The 16728-nt window shown below is 37.8% G+C and overlaps 1 protein-coding gene across 6 annotated transcripts in view; it reads left to right on the forward strand.

The window, feature by feature from the left end:
- Positions 1-16728, forward strand: part of NAV2 (neuron navigator 2) — a 307819-nt gene that overhangs the window by 98309 nt on the left and 192782 nt on the right. For all 6 annotated transcript variants that reach the window (XR_015797036.1, XM_088145827.1, XM_088145829.1 and 3 more), the window contains exon 3: positions 2964-3016. Coding sequence is in view for 5 of the 6 variants with exons in the window: in XM_088145827.1 (XP_088001953.1) it covers positions 2964-3016 (53 nt within the window). In the remaining variant the exon portion in view is untranslated. The remainder of the gene's footprint in view (positions 1-2963; positions 3017-16728) is intronic.

Genomic DNA, 16728 nt, shown 5'->3' on the forward strand with positions numbered 1-16728 from the left:
TGACTGTTTGAAAGCTACAGACTAGGTCTGCTCTGACTGTGTATTGTACATTTTTATCTGATTCTCGTAAAAGTAATAAACAGGGTGCGCCATCCAGTGGAATGCCACATTAAAGGCTAGGGTTCAAATCAAATCTACAATTTAACTGGAGTAAGTATTCCTACCATTCTTGAAGCCCTTCCATCTGTGGCATTTGTGGTAAATTGCACTGATGCCTGTTGTGTTCTTCAAATGTCTTCCTCCTTGGGTAGCCACATGATTTTGTTTGAGCCAACTACAAATCAAATGGCCAATTCTTGCCTTTCCTTACTGGATCTCAGATTCGTTTGATAAGTTCAGGAGCAATCTTAGCAGCAAACTCAAAATGAATTCTTCTAGCCAATTTTTACCATATTTCAGAATACCTCAAGAAAAAGACGGCCTGATTTGATTTTCCTTGCTTATACAAGCAGTTTGCACCAAACTCTTGTCTTGAAAAGCTGTTCAATCCCTTCTTTGTGAAAATGGCTAATTAAGTTATGGGGTTATGCTTTGATGTCCAAAATAACTTCATATTAGAAAAGTAAATAGTTTAGTTCAGTTCTAACGAGAAAGCATTCTTGGATTATAATTTACTTTATGGATTTGTACTACATCCTAAATTTGGGTTTTTAAATGTTTAGAGTTATATTTCAGTTTGATTAGAAAATAGATTCTAGTGTTGACCTAATTTATTATAGTTTATAATAATAGTGATTTATACTGTGTTAATCAGCACTGCCTGACTTGACTTTCCTTGCCTCACACCTTTTAGTTATTCTCTTCCTCTCTTCTCACACATATGGAGACACTATATTGCAGCCTATACTCATGGTTGTAACCATTGTCAAAAGTGCCAGGCTGCAAAACTATGATGCAATGCTATTATCACATAGTTCAGTGACAATTTATATTCAGGAAAAATGAAAACTTGATAGCCAGATTTTCTTTCCTAGCAATTTAGGATCTTTTTTTTTTTTTTTGCAAAATAACCAAATATACATAACATGTACTGAGAATATGAGAGATGGGGTATTAGTAATGTATTACAGGTAGTCCTCAACTTACGACCATTTGTTTAGTGACCGTTTGAAGTTATGTTGGTGCTGAAAAATGTGACTTATGACTGGTCCTTGTACTTATGAGTGTCACAGTGTCCCTGTGGTCACATGTTAAAAATTCAGGAGCTTGGCAACCAGTGTGCATTTACGATTGTAGCATCCCAGGGTCACGTGATCACCATTTGTGATCTTTCCAGCTGGCTTCTAACAAAATCAATGGTGAACTGCATGATTCACTTAATGACTGCAGTGATTTGCTTAACCATGTGATTCACTTAACAACTGCCCCCAAAAAGTCAAAATCGGGTGCAGTCACTTGATGCCTTGCTTAACAACCACACTGCTTAATGATGAATTTTCCAGTCCCTGTTGGGGTCATATGTCAAGAACTACCTGTATTTCCTTTTTCTGTGAAAAGTTGGGAGCAAGGGAGTTTTGCTACTCCAGGAACTGTCATAGCTCATGAGGCAAGTCACTGACTAAATAATGTTTTTACTTTCCTACTGGTCAGCTGGTGGGAGTTCTGATTGGTTGATGGTGCTCCCTGCTGCTCTCAATATTCCAAGATTAACAGGAGCAAAATTAATCAGGCAGTGATCTTCAAAACATTTTGGAGGAATTGAGGAGTAGAAGCCAATGTCATGAGGAAATTCCATTTTGGCCTCTCTGTTTGCCTTTCTGATAATCTTGATGCTATTGGCTGAGCTGTTAGGTTTGCCACAGGAGGCCTGCAAAAGCCTTCCAAATGAATCAGCCAGTGTTCGTATGAATGGGATCACTCCCAGTGGCCTATACCTTAAATCCAGCAAGCCCTCTGACTACACACAATAGGTAGCTGGGTATTTCAATTCAATGAGTTACCCTGATTAGCCAAATTTGCCAAATCCTAGAGGAGCCCTATATACAGAGTACTAGGATTCTTTTCTTACTAAATCTGTGTATGCACCCATCCATGAATATGGCCAGCATTGTAAAGGCAACAGCAATCATGTCTTCAATGAACTTGTAATTTACATGAATGCTCCTCAATGTGCAATGCCTTAGATGAGTTTTTAAAGGCTAATGTATTGTGAGGAATCTGTGACTTTCTGCATAATTATTACTGTACTGCCCTCCTAGTATACCTCATCACTGGCCATGCAGGCAAGATCTGCTGAAAATTGTAGTTTAGCAACGTCTTGACAGCCAAGGCACTGGATCTTTGATCTAATGGGTAGTCTCTGTTTATGAACTTTTATTTTCATTCATTCATTCAGGTACTCCTTTTTCACTGCAGAGGCAGTATCAAAATAACTTGATATAACACTGCAAAGTAATTAAGACAGCTGCTGGGTTAGAGAAAATGGGATCCCTTTGAATCAGAATTCTGAGCACCACACAATGATATTACATAGCACAGGACTATATTTGCACATTTCACTTTGCATGTGTGGGTTGGTAGAGAAGCCTTGGAGATGTTTCATTAGAAATGTCAGTACCATATACAGTAAATTTTGGATGTTATTTCGATTATACACATCTATAGTTTATTAAATAAAAATCCCACATTGCACTCATGCACGTGGCTTTCAGATTTGAAATATCAGGCTGCTAAAGATTGCCCATCACTTTAAGAAAAACTGTCAGCCCAGTTGTCTCCTTTTAAGATGGCAGTGACCTTCCCCAGCTGTCTCAGGAGGAATGGTTCAGGAGAAAATATTCAGCCGGATGACTTTTGGTGTTTAACACATTTGTTTTGATTGGGCAATCACAACTCTAGGCTGTTTGGTTTAGTTGCAACAAGTGCTTTGAATAACTGCACCAGATGTCTTTAAAACAGATTTCGTTTCTGTGTAGGTGTGTGTGCGCATGTATTGTTCATGTTATTTTTCTTTTCATTTTTAGCAAATGAGAAGATTGAAGACATCAATGGCTGTCCAAAGAATAGATCTCAAATGGTAAGATTTTTCTTTGTTTTATAATTTAATTTCCCTTTTTTGCTGGTAAGTGACAAATGGATTGATGAATACTGTAGAATGCCATCAGTAGATGTAAAATTAGATATGGTTGTGCTGAGTTTTCCTGAATTATAAATATACTCATGAAGAAATTATGAGTATATAATTAGTTTAAGCTCAGTGGAATTTAGTTCTGAATCATGCTATTTAACAGTTAATAAATCAATATTTCTTTCTGAAACAGCCTTCAAAGATACCCAAAAACCAACAACAAAAATAGCAACTGCCAGTTTATAGTAAAGGACAAAATAGCCTCAACTCCTGCCATATTATGTGTTTATTATAACATCTCTAAATTTTACATCTGTTAATTCATATAGTTACCCATATATAGAAATATGCATATAGATATAGATATGTTCATAATATTCACTTGTTGCAATGTTAAATGCAGTACTAGTTCAGCTTTTTATGTATGTGATTTAATACGAAAGAGATGTAAATATAAGGCTCTGACATTTAGAAAAATATGGTAAATGGATAAGTAGAGCCAAACATTTCCCAAATATCAATAGCAAATTATCGTCTTTATTAAACTCTGCACACTTTGAGAACTTTTGTAAATTTGCTTTGGAGTAAATCTCATTTGGCTTAGAATAACATATGCCTGAGCATATAAGCATAGAATTGTAATTTAAAGCATTCATAAATTGATTGCAATTTAAAGCAAGCAATGTCAGGACTGCTTATGTTGCAATCTGAACATGTCCAAGTGGCCACAGAAGGCATTTTATTTAAAAATAGCATGGAAATATTGCACACAAAGTCTGCAAAAGCTGCAAGTACCATTTCTAAAAAGCTAACAGAAAGGCCAAGTGCATAACCCTTGAAATGTGTATTACATGCAAACCATCCAGATTTATTTTATCCTAGTGCAAGTGCATGCTGGTGTGATCAAGATCAGGGCTGTGATGCACAGATTTGTGTTTTATCAAACAACATATGTTTTTTATACAGACGTGCTGAGAATGTCACAAGGAACATCTTCTGGTAAATCACCCACAGAGGTGTTCTAGCTAAAGCAAACAGTGCTTATTTTCAGTGGCTTCAGCTAATGGTTTCACTGTCTTAGCAATTTCTACCTTGACTGTAGTGCACTGAAAAATGGCAATATTATTAAGACAATGTAATTTAAAGCGTGTGTGCCACCTCACATGCACACACAAAGAAAGAAGGTAGCACAATGCAATTGCTATCAAAATCAAACAGTTTGAATAAACGGTACTGCATTAGAAGGAGGAGCTCAGCAATTGGCCACAAGAAGCTGAAGGAAGTAGTGGGACATCCAAGTAACAATATCAGACAGACAGGAAGAAATGTAGCCTTGGCAAAGAAACCACAAGTTTATCTTATCATTAGAACAGGAAATAACTGTGGTAGCTGCATGGTGTTTGCGGTGAACTGGCAAATCTAAAGTGTGCTGCGCTGGGCTTAGATGTCCTGAAAGGTGCCTTTGGCTTCTCTATGGCTTCTCATTTCCATCTAGATTTATTTGCTTTAATCTCATCTTGGATGTTTTGAAATGTAACACGGAAATGATTTCAAGAGCTAGCATGAATAAATGCAGCCAGCTGGATTAACCTTTGAAATATACTTTCTCAGGAGAATTTCAGATTGGAGAATAAAAGCCATCTTAACACCAAGGTTTTAGCTGACTTTGTAAGTTGTTGGGCAACCTAAGAAGCTACACACATACAAATCTCTCAGCCATTTTTGCACTGCAGGTTCCATGCAGAAATAGTTTTAAAAATGCATGATGTTATATTTAAAAATGTAGCTTTAGAATAGTTTTTTTTAAATCTGTGGTTAGCAATTGTCTTAGATAATATAATTTCCTTCTATTCTTCATATATACAATTATTTTATTAATATATTTTAAATTGTTAAATATTAATATATTAAAAGATAATATAATGCACTATTAATGTATGTAATCAAATCAAATCTTTATTACCGTCATAGACCAGCATATGTAATATATAGGTGCCCACCAGGCAGTTCATAATGAAATTCAGTGTAAAAAACAACATTAAACAGAAAAGTTTGTAGCTTAAGAGTCTTGGAATAAGGGCATGAAGAAAACGTTCAAATAAGACTGTTTTAATAATATTTTTGAATACTGGGAGGGAAGGTGCTAAGCGAGCCCTCAGAAGGGAAGAGTTCCAAAGCCTCGGTGCCACCACAGAGAAGATGCTGTGCGATCAGTTCTGTATCTTGCCTATGGCAAGACCAGAGAATAATCTTCTGATAAATTCTGAATAGGCAGACCAAGTTACATGACTACCCTTTGGACAAGGAAACTACGTATTTTGGTAAAAGATCATCATTTAGAAATTGAACAAATCCGGAACTACTGCAGATTTAAATAGTAATGGTATTGCATCTATGATACAAAGTTTCCATCAACACTATCAGCAATGAACTGGACCAGTTGAAGTGGGACTTGCATTTGAAGTTTTATTTGCATTTATACTTTTAGTTCAATGGGATTCCTTTCTGGATAAATTCACAAATCATAATGTTGTAGATGTTTAATTCATTGAGGACATCTGTAGCTACTATCAGAGATCTTTAAATAGTCTTTTGAAAATACAACTAAATAATCTTTGAAAAGAGAAACAATCCTTGAAGTATTGGCTGAGTTCATACTGAGTTCATTATGAAGCCAAATGTAGATTGTTTGATTTTAGTTTAGTGTGCTATGAGAACCCAGATGTAGTAGTTTATAGTTAGCATTATATGTAAAGTAGGTCTACCAGATCTGGACCGCAAAAAATTGGACAACCACTGGATGGACACAAAGTTACAGATTTCTGTATCTCTGTACTGCCTTCTCGTGGTTTTCAGATTATTGCAGCCTAGATTTGGTGGTTCAAAAAACCATGGTTCAACAAATGCTGGTGTAGTGCAGTAGATAAATTTACTTTACAGGTGCTGAATCAAAATACTATCTATTTCATATGCTATTCAGAAGACATACTCTCTGCAGAGTGTCTGACTTTTAAGGTTGCTTGTATGAAGCTGCCTTTTGTGGGCTAATCTCAATTTGGCTGGAAAGCCATCCTTTTAAAATATTATTAAAAAATTACCTGAATGGGATCTGCACTTGAATGGGATCTTGCTGCAGTGGGATGGCAGCAAGTTATTAGTAATTTTTTATATTAAGGACTATTCAACAGCAGAATTTTTAGACTATCCTATTTTCATTTTGTTTGTTTGTTTCTGGGCATCATGCAAAACTCTTGTTTTAAATAAATCCCATCTAAGCTATATAATTATCAGATAAAATGCTCAGCATAGATCAGAATGTTGGGTTGAAGTGCCCAGAATCTTATGAAATTCCCTCATAGTATGAATGATGTTTGCTATCTTGAAGGGGAATAATTATCTGTAGAATTTTCTGGCTATACATAATCATTTTTCTACAGATGCTTAAGAATTCAGATAAAGAGATGTAGGTAAATATGGGTTGAACTGATTCTTAAGTGTAAAGTGTAATGGGTATAAAATTGGATGGAAAAAAGTGAAATCTTTTCTTTGAAAAGACTTAGAACTTTCACCTTTCTTCTGCATGGTTTGTAATTTACAAATGTGTGGCTTCCAACACCCAAATCATTCTTGCTCTACGTTGGAGGTCTCTTTGACTGCAGTAGACTTCAGCAATAATGCAGAAAGGACCTCTGATGTCCATCTGTGAGGTAGAATTCTTCAGCATGTGTGGGTTGCACTGTTGTGACTCTCAACTTGTTTTTAATAATGCAGCAGATCAGCTACCATTTCTGTGACTTACAGTCTCATCCTACACAAAGTAATTAACCCTGTGGAAGCACCGAGAGGATTAACAGTTGTAGTATATACAGGAATTCAAGCATAACCTCAAACTTGTACATTTTCTGACAAAGGTGAAGGTTGCACTTCTTTGTAATTTCAAGAGAACTACAAGGAATAGTGGTTTATGATTACACAGTTAGAACAGTCTTTAAAAATTCAGAGTGGGTGCTTTACTTTATGGATTATAATAATGGGAACTGTATGACCATTGGTGTCCATTAGCAATCTACAATGAGATGGCTGGTGAATATTCACCCTGCATTGGAAACTTGATTTAATAGCAGAGCTGTTTATACAAAACCATTTGGTTCTCTGACCAAGGGTGCTGTGATTATTTAAATATCCCTCTATTTTTAGAATACTCAGTATTGACACTGTTCACACTTGCATATTCAAAGTGAGTCACTCTTGAGAAAGTATTCTCATGAAGGCAGAAATAATACATTTTTCTTCCCAAACTTTTTTTGGAAGGTTGGATAAAATTTTGTTTGGCTTTTCCTTCTTACTAAATAGTCAAATAAAGTTCAGACAAAAGTTTTTGGAATTTTATATACATCCAAGACTGTGTTCCTACGCAGATGTAAGTAATATTAAAACATACATGCCCCCTCTGCATATAACAGAAATCTTCTGAGCTCCATTTTAAATTTAAAATGTTTCTTACATTTTATACAGCAGTTTAGATGCCATCTGTTTTAATTAATATTTGTTGCAGCAGACATTTAAGGTAGGCGTCTACCTTAGTGCTGTCCAGAGGTGTTGCATTTTGGATTACAATTCACAGAATTCTCAGCCAATGACCATGCTGGCTAGTTACTCTGGGACTAGTCCAGATTAGCTAATGGAAAGGATGAAAGGAAGATGTGTCTCCAAAGACTCTGGGGCATGAGTTGAAGAACTAAGCTCCCTGAAACATGTCTACTGCATGATGTGAAGACACATTTGCTTCCATAGCTCAGTGCCAGAACACAGGTTTTCCAAGCACTAGGTCCCAGGTTCAGTTCATGGCTGGAAAAGACTTTTGCCAAGGCCAAGGAGGATTGCTGCCAATCACAGTAAACAGGACTAAGCTAGACATACCATGGTCTGACTTACTGTAAGAGAATTTCCTACATTTCTTCCTATTTTAGTTTCATGCTTATTTATTTTTCCATCCCATTTTCCTATAATTTGTCTCTTGTTATAAAAGGAAAGGGCTCAAGCTCTGTATAAGCCCAGGTATTTTTCCATGCTTTTTCTAAAAGAGATGCTACCAGCAAGTGAACTTGTTGGATTTATATCAGCAAAATCTTATGGCCTTGCTTTTATACAAACCCTCTGTAGAAATGCATAACAAGGAAAATCATAATCATAATCTTTATGGACTGTACTTCCCGAGGTAGGTGGGCCCTGGCTTACATTTAAATTATTGCCTTGAAGTTAGATGAACAGTAGCAATGTGGTGCCCACTCACCCCCGCGCCCCAGATTTCAGAGTCAGTAGGTCTTTTCTCAAAATCAGGTATTGTGCGCAGGATGGCCCTATGTATTGCTAGCATGACTGCTGTTGATGCAATGGTAGTAAATACTATTTAAAGCCTAGATACAGAAAATGTGGCCTTTCGGATGGTGCTGAAGTGCAGTTTCCAACAGTGATGAGGTATGCTAGGGGTTTGTAGTTCAAAAATATCTGGAGGACTACAAGTTTACCCATTCTGGTTTATGTCATTTTTATTGCTACTGTGGGAAAAATTATTTATTTATTCAATTGATTTGGCCACCAAGACTCTGGGTGTCAAACAATGCTTATAAACTAAATAAACAATATAACAAAATCATAAATAACTTACATGAGAAAGGAAGCAAGTAGCAACAATTCACGCAGCCATGATATGGGCTCAACCGCACATCCAGGGCCCCAGGCTCGACAACAAATGGCATCAGTGCAAGCATTTCCAGACCACACTGAACATAAGATCTTGCTTGGAAGAACTCCTTCCCCATTATTTGCAGTCAAACATGGAGCAGGCAGTCCAGAACCCAGCCATGATTAGTCACTTCCTTGCAATGGCAAATGCCTCAGCTACCAAAACAACACAGCAACCAAGAAACCAGGTGGAACCAACCAGCTAGTCATGTCAGGAAATAGTGATGTAAGCCAGACAGCAGGGCGCAGTGGCAGGTCCTCAGCCCCAGTTCATTACATTTTGCTGAAGAGACAGTTTTGCTCTGTTACATGAGAAACTATATGCTTCTTTCACCTTGTTGAGTAATCGGAGATAGAAATCAGAGCTTAAGCATTAATGGGAATCATTTATCCTGCCCAAGATTAAGAATCCAGAATTTCCAGCCAGAATTATATTCTGGCACTTATTTCATAACCACGTAGAATTTAAAGAGAGTCAGTGTGGTGTGATGGTTAAAGTGCTGGACTGGAAGTGCGGAGATCCTGGTTCTAGGAAGCAAAGAGTAGTCACTGAAGAAGGTATACTTTGTTTTCTTAGAGGGGAGCATAGAAACCCAGGCTAAATCTGGGAGAGTATTTCTCAAAAGTACTTAGAGGTTAGATAGAGGTTAAGTTAGATTTATATTCATATTGAAATGCCATGGCAGCTATTCATTCACTATGGGCAGGTTTGATTGCTTTGGCAAGCAGAGACAGGATTTCACCTTGTGGCTGGTTAAAAGGTAAGCTGAAATTCTGAACCAATTTCAACCTGTGTGTGGCAGCTTATTTCTGGGTAGCTTCTGTCTGTGGACTAGAAGTGATGGACGGCCTTGGACAATTGTTCACAAGAAAAATAGGAAAAGGAATATTTTCTCTTTTTTGGCATTGTCCTGATCATGTACTAGATTGCTGTATGAGGTAATCACTTCTACTATTTTAGCATCACTTTTCTCCAAATGTAAACCAGTGGTTTTGGGGTTTTTAAAAGATTTTTTTATTCTGCCTTTATTATTTTTATAAATAACTCAAGGTGGCAAACATACCTAATACCCCTTCCTCCTCCTATTTTCCCCACAACAACAACGCTGTGAGATGAGTTGGGCTGAGAGAGAGTGACTGGCCCAAAGTCACCCAGCTGGCTGTCATGCCTAAGGCGGGACTAAAACTCACGGTCTCTTGCTTTCTAGCCTGGTGCCTTCACCACTAGACCAAACTGATATTGGGGAGAAAGGGAAAATATTTTGGACGCTGAAAAAGTGAATCCAGTCTATTATACCAATGGTTGTAAGTGGTTCTGTGAATCATTCATAAGTTATTTCTGATTGGGCTAGCACTTGGTGTTTGGCTTTGCAGATCAGGAAGCCTTCCTCAACTTACAGTTGTTCTTCCCTGAGGATGTAGACTTCTACTCCCATAATGTTCAGTCAACCATTTATGCATGGTGGGAGCTATAGTGCAAACAGCTGTATTAGCTCTAGATCCAGGTTGAGACAGGTTGAAATAAGTTTATTCCCCTGGAAAATTCTCCTTGACATACTTTACATGAATATAATCTACCAAATAATGTGGTGCTCTTCATTCTCATGCAAGAATATATCCTACTGGATGATGTTCTAATAGTTTTATTTAAAAAATTATATGCCAATGCTACCCATTAATATTCAAGGTCAGATCAGTATTTAATTCTTATAACTCTTGTACAGTGAGATGGGTGGCATATATAAATTTGAATAAATAAATAAATAAATAACAACTTTCCTGAGATGATTTAAACAATAAATAAATTGTTAGAAACTTAAAAACATTTGCAGACTACAAGCTTTGTCAACATTGGTATCTTGTGATATTATAACCTGCTTATAGTTCTGCATCAGGATGATTTGTACTGTGTTGAAATTCAAAACAACCTGTTGATTCCGGTCATCTTTTGATTGTTTCCATGTTCCTTGATGCCATTTTCATTTATGTGTGGATAAAATCTTTGATTTCAGTTCACATTTCTCCTTCTCCCTCTGTTTTGCCTAAAAAGTTGCCCTCAGCAGCAACAGGAAGAACATGAGAAAGGTGGCTGAAAATCAGGACAAGCTGCCAGATTTGTACAAAGGAAAACATAGAATCTCCTTTTGGCAAATCACCAAACTTCCTTGTATTTGTTTTGGATCAGGTGCTCACTTGGCTTAAACATAAACTTTAGAAATGTTACTAACATTATTGTAAACAGAGTAAGTTTTAAGTATAGCTTTCCGCTACCAGTGGCTGAATCATATAATTCATGAACTTTTTCCTCAGATGTGTAAAAAAAAAAAAAGTATAAAAATGGTATAATTACTGATGTTCACGTACTCACATTCTTGCAAAAACACATAGCATATGTAGCTTTAAGACAGGCGTGCACAACTTCCATTTATTCAAAGCCAGCATTAAGTTTTGCATAGCACGTAAGGGGCAGTATTTCAAAAGTAGGTGGGACCAGGACCCAAGTATGCCTGATTTTTGGAAGGTTTGGGATTGGTTGGTACCCCTTTTGCTCCTGAAATTACCCCTCAATCCCAAATAACATTTTAAAAGAGAGCTGAATTCTAGAGAGATGATCAACTGTACTTCTCATACTCCTGCTGTAAAAAAATCTTGCCTACAATCAAGTCATGAGCTGGTGTAGAGCAATGGCTAAACAGCAGAGATTCCCCTTCCTTCAGATACTGTAGAGCAGTGTTTTTCAAACTGGGCAACTATAAGATGTGTGGACTTCAACTCCCAGAATTCCCCAGCCAGCATGCTGAAGGGCACACATCTTAAAGTTGCCAAGATTGAAAAACGCTGCTGTTGAGCCTCAGGAAAGTCCCTAAACCTTCATCTCTAAACACTGTTGACATAGTATACACAGTGGGACGACAATTACTGGGGTATGCTCAGAACTTTGTGTTATACTAGAGAACCTGTGACCCATTGGGTCATAATTTCAGAGATATTTCCTTACCTAAACAGAGAAACAGAATGACCAAGGGCAAGAAAGCAGTGGCAGTGGGAGTGACTTACAATTTGCTGCTGGCTTCCCCATTGACTTTCCTTGTGGGAAGCTGGCAGGGAGCATCAGAAATCTTCCTCCCTCTCTCCCTCCCTCCCTCCCTCCCTCTCCATATATAATATAGGCTTGCACCGTTTGCCCTCCCCTCACAACCCTCAGGAGACTCCCAGTGAAGCTGCCACCACCACCGCCTCCTCCTCCTCCTCCTTGGCTGACTTGTGGAACTGCCTGCCACTTCGCTGGGAGGAGGTGGAACAAAGGGAGCCATGGACTGTGAGGAAAACTTCACCCACACTCCCCATTCTGGCATGTCCCAAAGGGCCGCTCCCTTGAGGGAGGAAGAGGGCTTACCCATTGACCACCGGCACCCCCCAGCCAGCCCTACCTCCCCAGCAGGCATCCAAGTCGCTCCCTCATCCTTCCCTCAACACAAATTGCCTCTAAAAAATTTCAAATTTCTGCCTTGTTTCCAAAGCAGCCAATCACCACTCACCTGTCAGGCCTTGCTGCCAGCTGATTGGGTGCAGAGGACAGAGGAAGGCAGGACTTGGGCTGACCATGGTGGCACAGCAGCATAGCAGTGTTGAAGCAGCCACAAATTTCCCAAATTTCAATCCTAAAGGAGTAATGGGTCCCGGATTTTGGATTCATTCTGTAAGTTAGCCCATTTGAGGTACCTTGGTTCAAAAATTGTTGCCCTATGATGCACTGCTTTGCCCAGTTAAGTTACAGACATGAGAGTTTTAGTAGTATATAGATGAGAATAATAATAATTATTAAACTTGTATGCCACCCAACTCTCAATGACTCTGGGCATTATTCATCTGAACAAGCACCGAATCACTCATGAAATGTAATGTTGGAAACCATCTGATCAAATGCTTTGTCCAGGGCAAGAACCCAATGCTACAGCATCCCTAACAGATGGCTGTGGACCGTGATTTTTGAGAGTCTCCAACTGTAAATGATAATCCTATCTTTAGAATGGCAGAATGGTCCTGCTTCCTTTTCTTAAGCTCTCAGACCAGAAGGTACAGGTGTTAAATATGTCATGCCCTTATTTATGAAGTTTATTATGACTTCCATTCCCTCTCTCAGGGAAGGGAATTTCTTTACATTTCTCTGTGTATACAGATCATATACACCCCTTTGTGCAACACTGCTGACCACTAGGGGTTGGAGTGGCTGTATAGCTACTGTACATACTGTATACTTGATGAGTTCCAAATAAGGATGAAACTGGTCATGTACTGCCTTCTGGTGCTCGATATCAGTAATGACAACTCTATATGGGTTTAACTGACAGGGGCCCACAGATCAGTGGTAATATGAACAGACACAAATTGGAGATTGCCATGTTGTGCTCTTTCTATATAATGTACATTCTAGTAATATATTAATATGTTGGTATCCTACTTAATTTTGTGAAACAAGAGAAAGCTCTTGAACAACCTCATTCTTTCTTTCTCTAAAGGGACATTAAACGATATCATATCATAAACACAAGCTGTTTCCAAACTACAAAGATATTTTTGCCAGTGGTATTTCACTATTGCCACTTTTAGGAGGATAGATTCAAAAGTGTTGCCTGGCTCTGAGACAAAACAAACTTTGCTGTTTTCAGCAACCAATGTTCAGTTGTAATTTAATTAGTAAGATGTTTCCCTCCCCAGTAAGATCATCTGGGAAGACTTTGTGGCCATCAGATTGTTGAAAGGAGGTAATTATTCTTCATTGTGGCTGATCAAGTCAGCTTTATACCTTTTTTAATGCTTCAGGCTTTAGAGTTGAAAAAAAAGTTTTGTTTGGCATATCTTAATTCCATTCTGTGCTATGAACTGCAGCTAAAACATGAAAATATTAATGCCAGGAACTGTTTAATGGTGATTCTAATTCTTTGTTCTGTGGCTATTATTATTATTATTATTATTATTATTATTATTATTATTATTACTTTTATTATTTTTGTATACAGAAAACAGTGAATAAATAAAGCTCATATTTCAGACTCCTACCTTTAATGCTGCTATTGTTATATGTGAAATGCCTGAGGCAGCCATCAGATTGTCTCATCTCCCTACTTCAGCAGGGATAATTTACATGAAGTTGCTGTGCTAGATATTCCTAGGAAAATGATATCATGACAACTGCTACAACAGATAGTATTTTTCCTGTCTCTAAGATACAGAGCAAACATTCAATGATGTCCTGTGTTTCTGAGATTTATAAAGTATTTGGAGGCTCCACTCAAGTATTATGAACCAAAACAGGGTGCCTGGAAGAAATGTGATGGTAAGATTTAGTAATTAGCTTTTACGTCTTACTCTGAAGAGGGGTTGAAAGTTACAAATACATAAATCAGTACTTTTCATATCAACCACAAAATTAAATGCTAATTTTAAATTTCCAGCCAAGTGTACTTGTACTATTTATAACTATTAAATATTTGGGAACATGCAAATATATACACACACACATACACACCAGTACATTCTTTGTTCTTGTATTTTGAAATAGTTAATTCACCACCACCAATTCATCATCTAAAACGCTGCTATGGTATCCCATTCTGGGTCAGCTGAATTTTTTTTCTTAATTTCTTCACCAGTATCCGGACTGAATTTATTTGCATACTCTGTAAAGATTCCCATATCTCCTTAAACTACTAATGAATGGTTGTTTGTTTTATACTTTTTTAATCCCACCTTTATTATTTTTATAAATAACTCAAGGCGGTGAACATACCTAATACTCCTTCCTCCTCCTATTTTCCCCACAACAACCACCACCCTGTGAGGTGAGCTGGGTGGAGAGAGAGTGACTGGCTCAAAGTCACCAGCCGGCTTTCATGCTTAAGGCAGGACTAGAACTCACGTTCTCCTGCTTTCTAGCCTGGCGCCTTAACCACTAGACCAAACTGGCTCTCTGGTTAGTGGTAGGTCTGAGAATTGCTTCTGTTTTTCATTCAGTGGATGAAAAGAAAACAACCAGGTAATGTTCTGATTAGAGTGTTCCATTCAAAACTGCATATTAGAACACAATGTCAGGTGGGAAATATCATAGCTATGAAGGGTATATAACATATGAGGTCACGACCTGACACTTGGAGAGGGCAGGAAGAGACTTGTATATGATCTGCATGGTGTTCTAAGTGTGCTAGAGATACAGGTGGCTACTGTAGAAATGGCTTTTGCAGATCTTCCATGTGTTATAGATGATGATGGCCTTTACTGCAGTCCCTTCCTCCTAGCGCAGGATGACCCTAAATAGACTGTTAGTGAATAAAGATTGGGGCATGCCACTGTACCCTGGTATTTCTCGGCCAATACTAACATTCTGTAGCAATCTCTTTTTGCAGTTAGTAATTTGTCTTTTTGCCTCTGTAACAGCAGGTAGCACCTTCTATTCCACCTTGGCTGATTTCAAAAAATCTAAGCAAGCTGGGCCCTGGTCAGCATGTGGGTAGGAGACAACAAAAAGCCTCAAGGCTTAGGCTAAACTACATAGTTGAAAAAGCATACTGGAAGAAGAGACTGTTAAACCCCTTTGGTACCATTGCCAAGAAAACTACATGGTCCATGTAGGCACCAGGAGTTGACCTGAACTCTAAGGAGACTTTTATAGTTGTCATGTTTTAGGTGCTAGAAAATTATATGAGAAAAGAGAATGAATAATGAGGCTGAGATTGAAGAAGTTACCAATACTGTAGACGTCTTTAGTGGCAGAGGCAAGGAATGAAATAAGCATCATGAGGCAAAACCTGCCACTTTTGTCTTTGGGTGAGACATGGATATAAGGATGGAGTTTGCATCATGATGTCATTGTGTGCGTGTTAATATTTTGACATAATGTTGGCTTGACCTGAACCAGTCTTTATTTATTTATTTTTGGTGGCATTTACCAGATGTACTTACTAAACTAGAAAGATTTTGCATTGTTTTTCCCAATGCAGATCTTTATAGGTTACTATTATTATCATTATAAGCTAATCATTATCATTATAAGCTTATCATTATAAGCTAATAAACCAGGTTTGCTATTAAACCATTTTTTACAAAATATAATTTTAGCCAGTAACAAAATACATATTGAATGATGAAACTTTGCTATAAGTGACCAATCACAATCTATCCCTGTGTGCATGTAGATAAAGATGAGTAGAACAAAGAACTTGTTTGTGTAGAACAACTAAAAACCATTTAGTTGAATGTTTTCCTGTTTGCCATCAGGAAGAAATATTCTTTCTTCAGAGATAGCATTTTTATTTCATATCAAAAGGAGCTAAAAAAGAAGGTCAGTTGACATATAATTCAGAATTTGGTGATCAAGTTTTGTACTGTGTCCTTTCAGGCTATTTGTAGAGTGTTGGGTGTTTTTAAAATGCATTAAAACATTATGTTAAGATCTGTTAAGCTGGGTCACTATATGCCCCCCCCCCCAAATCATGTGAAGAATGGTAGTGATGTAATTCAGCATTCTGCAAGATATAATTCTGGTCTGCACTTGCAGCAGAATTAGGTAAAAATGAATAGGCTGCACTACTTCAGTCTAGAAAGCTTGTGGCCCAAACATGTCAAATATGATAAAGAGGATTTTCAACTGAATCCTGTGTGGGTTGGAGGAAAAAAAACTTGGAATGAATGGAGGAGGGCAAATGTTTCTCTCTGAAAAAAGACAGAAAAAAAGAGAGCCCTGGAAACTATAGGCCTAACATTCTGTTACTGCTACATGAGAAGACTGTAATACAGATCATAAAACCATTAACCTACACCCAGATAAGGGTGTCGCCTACACCCAGATAGGGTGTAGCCAGCAGCCTACACCCAGATAAGCAGGGATTAACACCAGGCAAACAAACAAGCAGAAAACA

The sequence above is a fragment of the Python bivittatus genome, unplaced genomic scaffold, assembly GCF_059951505.1.
Source record: "Python bivittatus isolate LINGU-HERP-01145 unplaced genomic scaffold, Pbiv_v1 ctg000480_np1212, whole genome shotgun sequence".
Classification (NCBI taxonomy): domain Eukaryota; kingdom Metazoa; phylum Chordata; class Lepidosauria; order Squamata; family Pythonidae; genus Python; species Python bivittatus.